This window comes from Sinocyclocheilus rhinocerous, unplaced genomic scaffold (assembly GCF_001515625.1).
Source record: "Sinocyclocheilus rhinocerous isolate Xijiao unplaced genomic scaffold, SAMN03320098_v1.1 scaffold506, whole genome shotgun sequence".
Taxonomy (NCBI): Eukaryota; Metazoa; Chordata; class Actinopteri; order Cypriniformes; family Cyprinidae; genus Sinocyclocheilus; species Sinocyclocheilus rhinocerous.
Window position 1 is genome coordinate 568620 of NW_015647040.1, and position 9558 is coordinate 578177.

At 36.7% G+C, this 9558-nt stretch overlaps 1 protein-coding gene across 1 annotated transcript in view; it reads right to left on the reverse strand.

Moving 5' to 3' along the window:
* Positions 1-428: 428 nt before the first annotated feature.
* LOC107708531 (plasminogen activator inhibitor 1 RNA-binding protein-like) overlaps positions 429-9558 on the reverse strand; it is an 11138-nt gene continuing 2008 nt past the window's right edge. Inside the window, exons 5-8 of the mRNA XM_016512792.1 lie at positions 9440-9523; positions 9124-9289; positions 8859-9047; positions 429-660 (exon numbers count right to left, since the gene is read on the reverse strand). Of these exons, the coding sequence (XP_016368278.1) occupies positions 616-660; positions 8859-9047; positions 9124-9289; positions 9440-9523 (484 nt within the window). The 3' untranslated portion in view covers positions 429-615. The remainder of the gene's footprint in view (positions 661-8858; positions 9048-9123; positions 9290-9439; positions 9524-9558) is intronic.

Below are 9558 nucleotides of genomic sequence, written 5' to 3' on the forward strand. Positions count from 1 at the left end.
TTTTTTTTTTCTTTTGTGCACAAAAAGTATTCTCGTAGCTTCGTAAAATTACGGTTGAACCCCTGATGTCACATGGATTATTTAACAGATCTCCTTGCTACGTTTCTGGACTTGGGAACATTTCAGTTGTATTGCGGTCTACGCAGGGTCAGACAGCTCTCAGATTCCATCAAAAATATCTTAATTTGTGTTCTGAAGATGAACGAAGGTCTTACGGGTTTGAAACGACATGAGGGCGAGTATTAACAGAATTTTCATTTTTGGGTGAACTATCCCTTTAATACACCATAACTCTTCTGGTTAATCAAGTAATTGAAGAAACGCGAGTCTACATTGATTTGAATATGCTTAAATGCTTAACAGTGTTCTCTCAGCATCAATATGCTTTTAACAGCATGCTTTATTTTAGATCAAACTATTGCTCCATCCTCTTAAAAATAATACATCCAAACAAGTGCAGAAGTTTTAGAATGATACACAAGATGACAATTACAGTAACTGCAAAGAAACAACTTTGTGTATTCTTTATTTTTGATCATTAAGTGCACATTGCCCATTTCAGAGTTACCAACATGGGTTGCCGAAGAGTTTTCACTTTCTACCTCCAGAGGAGCTCTAGGCCAGTGCAGGGAAATCTTCTGGATCATCTGGGTTTGGAGCCTTAGGAAACACCAAGACATGATTTAGCCCCAAACCAGCACAGGTACACTAATGGCGCTTTTCCACTGCATGGTACGGCTCAGTACGGTTCAGTTTTGGGGGGTTTTCCACTGGGTACAGTACCTGGTACTTTTTTTAGTACCACCTCGGTTGAGGTTCCAAGTGAACCGTACCATTACCAAAACGTGACATGTAAACTCTGCAGATCACGGATTGGCTGGAGAGAATCGTCACTACCTGAACACACTGAACTTGCGACAAACACAACAGAACCGCTAGATTTAAATCAGTAATCTCAAACGCCATTGGTTATTTCACCTTTTCCGGAAGTCAGCGGTGATTGGACGCCTGTGAAAAGGCGATCCATAATTCACATGTGACCTGAGACACGGCTTGATCAACGGACCAGATGCATGTAAGGTGTAATTTATTTTTTTTGTAAATAACATGGCTGTTTTAATGAAAATTAAATTGCATGCTTTGTCTATAGAATAGATCTTTAGCAGAAAGTTTATTAACAAAACACGACAAACCCTTTTTATAGATTGTAATGACACATTTCCACGGTTATTAGCATGGTAAATCTTCCAAAATTGTTATATTTGAATTTCATACAACACAATGCTTTGGGTTATTTTAACTTTGCAAAATACAAATAAAATAAAACTAATAGTCAACTTGTTGCTATAACTGAAATTAACTTTACTTCACCACTATATTACCACTATATGCTTGTCCATTAATTAATTGTAAGTGTACATAATTGTAAATCCCAAATTAGTTTGTATGTTCGTTGTATTTTCAGGTTATGTACTTGAATCAGGGTTTCTGCAGGATTTTTAGGGTGCTTTCACACCTGTAGATCGATTGCTTTGTTCCGAAACTGGGATTAAAATTACAATGTTGATTTTTATTCTTGGTGCGGTTCGCTTTCACACGGCAAAGTTTCTAAACAGACCAAATTTGTTAATACAAGTCACGCGTGAGTAAACTGTCCTCTCATTGGTCAAAATTCCACCGTTTATTTTCCGGGATTCCGCTTAGCGGTCACGGCTGTCATCCGTCAGGATGGAATGACAACAGCTTTTTTTTTTTTTTTGTAGCGGTCCTTATATTAATTTATCATTTTGAGCATGAGTCCAGGATTCATCGGGAAAACATTTTTAAAATGCACCTACTAGGAAGATCAATAAGACGGCATTATAAAATGAAAAAGTGCGCTTTTTTATTTTGAATGGCGAAGACGTGCTCACCCACAGACATTCACAGGTTCATTTTGAAGTATTAGCAAAACAACAAAGCTAATGCTTTTCACGGAACTTACGTAATTACCCATTATACAATGTGATATATCCTGGTTCGTTAGATCGGATTGCCTTCTCACTACAACCGAACCGCTCCAGAGTTCGTTTTCAATCGAGCCGAGACCATCTCGTTCAGGCGATCTCGGACTGATAGTTTTGGCGTGGATCCGAGCGCGAATGCCGTGTTCACATATGCCCAAACGAACTGAGCTATGGGGGGGGGGAAACGCGCCAGGTTCCGAAACAACGAGCCAGGTGTGAAAGCACCCTTAAGCTCAAATTTAAAGAGGTCATATGATGCGATTTCAATTTTTCCTTTCTCTTTGGAGTGTTACAAGCTCTTGGTGCATAAAGAAGATCTGTAAAATTGCAAACACTAAAGTCTCAAAACCAAAGAGATATTCTTTATAAAAAAGTTAAGAGTTAACCACGCCTACCTAAAACGGCTCGTTCTAACACACCCCACATGTCTACGTCACGATGTGAGAAGATTTGCATAACGCCGCCCAAATAGGCATCACAGTATGGTAAGGGACGTAACATTTCTGTCACACGCTTGAGGTATTCGGCCAATCACAACGCATTGGATATCTGGCCAATCAGAGCACACCTCGCTTTTCAGACCGATTAGTTTTGTAAAAATCGACGCGTTTCAGAAAGGCGGGGCATAGAGAAACAATAATGTACAGTATGTGGAAAATAATGTTTGTTTTTTTTTTACTTTAAACCGCATAAACACATTTCATTACACCAAATACACAAAATAATGTTCTTTTTAGCAGCATCATATGACCCCTTTAAAGACCTTTTTAAGACCTGCACAAATAAAACTAAACACCATATGAGCGGGGTAGGGCAATGCCTTTAGTACCAAATTAAACTGTAAAATTACTGTAAAAAGCATAACTAAGTTCAGATACAAGTTCACACAAAAACTAAAAGTTTTATAAAATGATAAACTTTACATTTCAGCCTTTAAACCATTTTTAAGAAAACAGATGAGTCAAAAGTATTAGTTATTATATTAATTTAAACAATTATCAATAAATTATGGTATAAATTAAACAAATTAGGGGTGTGCGATAAGACAAAAAAATGATATCGCAATAATTTGGTGGGATTTTATCGATAACGATAATTAGACAATATTTTGCCGAGTGTGTTATTGTGCTGATATATTATCTCTTATTGTGCTGACAGCTGACTCTTGAATTTTTTGATATTCTTCATATTCTGTGTGGTCCGTTCACAGCAGTGATAATTTATTTCCAACAAGTTTTATGGGCATTTTTATCAATTTTTTCTAAAAGTGTGCACCATCTTTTGAGTCAAATTCTTGCATTTGGGCTGTTACCAAGCAAATTAAATCAGTATCAACAAAATGTATCTTTGCAATGCAGAGGAAACACAGAAGCTGCATTAGGATTTTATCGATAACGATAATTAGACAATATTTTGCCGAGTGTGTTATCGTGCTGATATATTATCTCTTATTGTGCTGACAGCTGACTCTTGAATTTTTTGATATTCTTCATATTCTGTGTGGTCCGTTCACAGCAGTGATAATTTATTTCCAACAAGTTTTATGGGCATTTTTATCAATTTTTTCTAAAAGTGTGCACCATCTTTTGAGTCAAATTCTTGCATTTGGGCTGTTACCAAGCAAATTAAATCAGTATTCAATTCAAGTTTTTGTATAGCGCTTTTCACGATACAAATCATTGCAAAGCAACTTTACAGCAAATTAAGTTTCTACAATATTTAGTGGTAGCTTATCAGTGGTGACTGGCAGTTAATGTACATATGGCAGAAATGTACGGAAAAATCAATTAAAGACGTATCAACAATTGATCTTTGCAATGCAGAGGAAACACAGAAGCTGCATTAGAAGTGGCATTTAGATGTATTTACACTGTTTAATGCAGCTCTGAGGGATATGGAATACTTTAACCTGCAGTTACAAATGCATAAATAATGTTTTGATATTTTAAACAAAACATTAAAAACTGATTTTTGAAATTAAAAAAATGAAAAGGTACCATAAATGTGAAATTAAAACCGCCAGTAGGTGGCAGCAAGTCACTGTTAAAGGGGTCATATGATGCGATTTCAAGTTTCCCTTTCTCTTTGGAGTGTTACAAGCTCTTGCTGCATAAAGATCTGTAAAGTTGCAAAGACTAAAGTCTCAAATCCAAAGAGATATTCTTTATAAAAGTTTAGAGTCAGCCACGCCTACCTAAAATGGCTCGTTCTAACATGCCCCCACATACCTACGTCACTTTGTGGAAATATTAGCACAATGCCACCCAAATGTGCACGCAAAGAAAGGCGGCGTGGTTTCAGGAACAGCTGTCACTGCGATTGAACGGAATCATTTAAACGGTTGATTAATTTGATTCATTCAGGAACGAAACACCGTCATGTTGCTTAGTGACGCAAAACAGCCCTGTGGCTGTGTTTGGAATGGTTTTTGTTGGAGAAATGGAGCAAATATGGAAATATGGCGTCTAAAACGTAAGTCTCTTAATATTAACTTGTTTAGCGAACTGTTGTATAAAATCAATCACATTTGTAACCATGCTGACTTTTGGAGAGAAAAAAAAAAAAAAAAGCACAATATAAAATGCGCACGCGCACTAGTCTAACCCAGTGTTTCTCAACCTTTTTTTAGTCGCGGCACCCTTTGGAAATTAACAAACTTGTGGCACCCTACAAAATTAATTGTCACAATATTTGAATTTCTAACTTCGATATGATAATTTGAAAAGTATAGATATTCGGTACAACAGGGAAGAACTGCAGAATATAATGTCATACAGCTATTTTTAATATTATAAAAAAATTGTCCATCAATGGTGGCAATCAGTATAGGCTAATTTCTAATGAAGAGACCAATTTATATGACAGATTTTAATGTAGGCTTTTATTCATATGTAAACACTGTGAGATAGCTAGTTATAATGCTAATTAAACAAAGTTTTGATTTTACAGCTGGGTAATTTTGTTGCAGTAGCACGAGATAGCTTGATTTCAAACTTTCAATTGAATAAAAAATGACAAGTAAGCAGTCAGTAATAAAATAAGAACAAATAAAGAAATTAATAATGATAGCACAAAAAAAATAAATAACGACAGGCCTTCGAATTAAAAATTTTTTTTTTTTTTTACCAATTATCCAAATAATGTTTAGTCCTAGAAAACTATTATTATCAGAACACGTGAGCATAACATAGAGGTTAGCAGATCAATGAATGAGAGGGCAGCATTACCAGAGTTGCCCATTTACCACACCTTGTTACAGCACAGTAGGGCTATTGCAACAGAAACAATACTGTACTACATATATGTTTCCTGTCAGCTTGATTTTTGAGTGGACTTTGCTGTTCCGATGAGCATGAACGATATACCAGTGGAGCGACTGAGCAGAGCACACACGCATAGAGCGGGATAATACACACACGCATAGAGCGGGATAACACACACTTGAAAATCTTTTTCCAACGGCGGTAAAGTTAGTTTGACGTTTGACATTCATTAGACCAGTTTTTCCCAATTTTTTTTAGTCGCGGCACCCTTTGGAAATTTTAACAAACTTGTGGCACCCTACAAAATTAATTTTGTCACAATATTTGAATTTCTAACTTCGATATGATAATTTGAAAAGTATAGATATTCGGTACAACAGGGAAGAACTGCAGAATATAATGTCATACAGATATTTTTAATATTATTTTTAAAATTTGTCTATCAATGGTGGCAATCAGTAGGCTAATTTCTAATGAAGAGACCAATTTATATGACAGATTTTAATGTAGGCTTTTATACATATGTAAACATTATTTAATTACCATTATAACTAGCTATCTCACAAATTTTTGCTCACTCAGTGTTTTTTTTATTTTACAGTGGGGTAATTTTGGTGCAGTAGCACGCGATAGCTTGATTTCAAACTTTGAATTGAATAAAAAATGACAAGTAAGCAGTCAGTAATAAAATAAGAACAAATAAAGAAGTTAATAATGATAGCACAAATAAAAAATAACGACAGGCCTTCGAATTAAATAAATTGCTTTTTAGTTTTTCAGGTAGGTCTAACAGTAGGATTAAGATATTAAACAATTTTTTTTTTTTTTTACCAATTTTCCAAATAATGTTTAGTCCTAGAAAGCTATTATTATCAGAACACGTGAGCATAACATAGCGGTTAGCAGATCAATGAATGAGAGGGCAGCGTTACCAGAGTTGCCCATATACCACACCATGTTACAACACAGTAGGGCTATTGCAGACAGAAACAATACTGTACTACATCGATGTTTCCTGTCGGCTCAATTTTTGAGTGGACTTTGCTGTTCTGATGAGCATGAACGGTATATGAGTGGAGCAACTGAGCGGAGCGTACACGCATAGAGCGGGATAATACGCAGAGCGTCACACCACGTGAAAGTGAAACCTGAGCGGTGAACTAATTTTCGGCAGCCGGAATTTCGGTGCATCTCTAATTATTGGCGACATCAGAAATGGATATTATATCATAGATGCTTTTTTGAACATTTTAGCAATTTAAAAATATTAAAAAATGGTTTTTTACACGGCACCCCGGTTGGGAAACACTGGTCTGACCTACTAGACTTCATGTAATGTATGCATGCACTCTGTAGGTGTTTTGTTTGCTTTTCGCAACATACTCCAAATCGCACATCGTTAAAACAACAATTACAATATTAAAATCGCAGACCATGCCGCACACCCCTATTCGATTTTTATAATGCATTGTCTTCTTATAGATCCACCAGTTCACATTTAAAGCTGAGTGTTTGCAGGGGGAAAACATGGGTCGATTTTTGCATTTGTCTGAACTCTGAACAAAACAGTTTTACTGAAAATGCTCATTCATTCTCTGACAGCAGGTGGAGCCTTTGGTAGAAATAACCGTTTCCCCGGTAACGCTGTACACAAAGCAGTGCAGCACCGGAATTTGAATGTGCAGCACTCATGTTTATTTCATGAAATCACAGCCTTTTGAAGTTTAATCGTCACATTCAGCCATAATCGCAATTCTGGTCTTTCTGTCCCCAAATTTAAGACCTCTTGAAATCATAATTAAGTCTTTCTTGTACAATTTTAAGTACAACTAAAATTTGATACATCTAAATTTAAGACTTTAAGACCCGCGGAAACCCCATTGAATGCAGCAAATAACCAGGCATCACCAGCTTACCACTTCTCAGAAGCAGTTCAAAAATTTGGTTTACCGCCAAGGTGTGCACAGTAACAAGAAAGAAACGAAAAACAATTGTATGTCTGTAAATATATTTCATTTATTTATTAATTTTTTTACATAAGGGTGAAGGGATACCAAGGAGTGTCATTTGCTGCATTCAAGTACATGACCTCAAAATACAAAGAACATACAAACCAATTTGGGATTTACAATTATGTACACAATTATTTAATTGACAAGCATATAGTGGTAATATAGTGGTGAACTAGTTAATTTGAGTTATCGCAATAAGTTGACTTTGTTTTATTTTATTTTATTTGTATTTTGCGAAGTTAATATAACCCAAAGCATTGTGTTGTATGAAAAAAATCAAATAACAATTTTGGAAGATTTACCATGCTAACAGTGAAAACGTGTCATTACAATCTATAAAAAGTTTTTTTTTTTTCGTGTTTTATCTTCGTAACATCACAAGATTGCAATCACTAATAAACAGAAGAATTTATGTTAATAAACTTTCTGCTAAAGATCTATTCCATTGACAAAGCATGCAAATCATTTATTAAAACGGTCATGTTATATTTATAAAAAAATTAAATGACACCTTGCATCTGGTCCATTGATAAAGCCGTGTCTCAGGTCACGTGAATTATGGATCGCCTTTTCACAGGCGTCCAATCACAGCAGACTTCCGGAAAAGGGGAAATAACCAATGGCGTTTGAGATTACAATTAAAACAGCAAGTCCCGCCCCACGACTGACAAAAATAGTGTTCGCGAGAGCAAAAGCGGCAGGTGAAAATAAAAATAAAAATACGGAGCGTGAGAATGAGGGGAATGATCACGCGCGTGCGATGAGACATCCTCGCTCGCGAAGGCTTGTATTGCGCACACAGTTGATGTGATGCGTGCGAGTGCTTAAAAAGAGCTCACAGGCTCTCGTTTCCTCACAAGCAATTTACCGTGCGCGTAAACATAACTGGTGTGCGCAGGTTTTTTTTTTTGGCATTGATTTGCCAGCATACCTTACACCATGTCCTAACCAGACGTGAAAAGCAATTTGGCTGTCCACACTCGACGAGACACGACAATGCGACGCGACAGAATCACTCAAATATCACAGCCATTCAGAAGTGAGAAGCGCACTGCAATCGCAGCGAAATGGACAAGTTTATAATCTAATTCATAAATATTAAACCTTTTTAACATTATTCAAACTACATACTGAGTGACTGACTGATACCATCTTTGTCATGGAAAACACTTGTTGGTTCACAGAGTTCACAGTTTTAACGTACGTTTGCTTTAATTTATAAAAGATCTGAGGTAAACTATCTGTTGCTGCTTTCAGTATGGCTATAAATGCAATATGACACTTTCAACATGGAATAAAGCACATAGTCAGTACCTGAGATTATCATTGTCATAGATTGTTTGTTGTTCCTCCAGACTCTATGTCACAGAAATAGAAAGCTTCTAAAATAGAAACTTTACATGTCTCCATCGCAGCTGGTTAGGACAAAAACTCCAATTAACATGGAAAGTATACTTTTTAATTGTGTGTCATGGCGTCACGTGAAGTTAGGACACAGTGTTAAACTAAAAGTCTTGCATTTCTCAGGATTGTGTGGGCATGAGCAATTTATGATGCAACCAATACAACTAACTTACAGATTCAAGCTTTTGTGGAGATCTTTGGGATGGCATGGATGGAGCCCCACGGCCACGACCACCTCGTCCTCCTCTCCCACCACGAGAGGGCTGAGCCAGGCTACCGAAGTTGATCTCTAGTTGACAAGTGATGTCATTGGTCGGGCGGCGAAAAACCACATCCTCTTCATCCAAGCTATTAGGATGTTTCTAAAACAAGAACAACAGTTATAAGAGTGAATCTGTATCCAACAGACTCTAAGTGCTTAAGAAAAAGACTCCTCACCTGAAGGAATTTGGACTTATGGATGACTACGGCCTTAGACAGCACAGAAGTGTCTGCCTTACGGATATTCAGCTCTACTTTGGGCCTGCTTTGCTCCTGTTGGGCTTTCCACTCATCCAGTGTCATCTCTAGGGCAAGCTCAATCACTTCCTCAGTCTCAGATGGTCTGAAAGAGTATTAAGTGGAGCAATCGTACATTCACATCCATTATGAATTATAAAAGAAAGCTCAAGTTCATAAAGTCAGCAAATAATCAAATTCACTGTCAAGCACCATCTGTGTTACAAGATATTTCCTGCAGCTGTGAGAAACAGACCTGTTTTCTCCATCAGTCTCAACTGCCTCTTGGGTCTCCTCACTTTCAACGACCTCTTCACTAGGTGACCCCTCTTCAATTTCACTACAGGATAGAAGAAAAATGACAACCATTTTAAA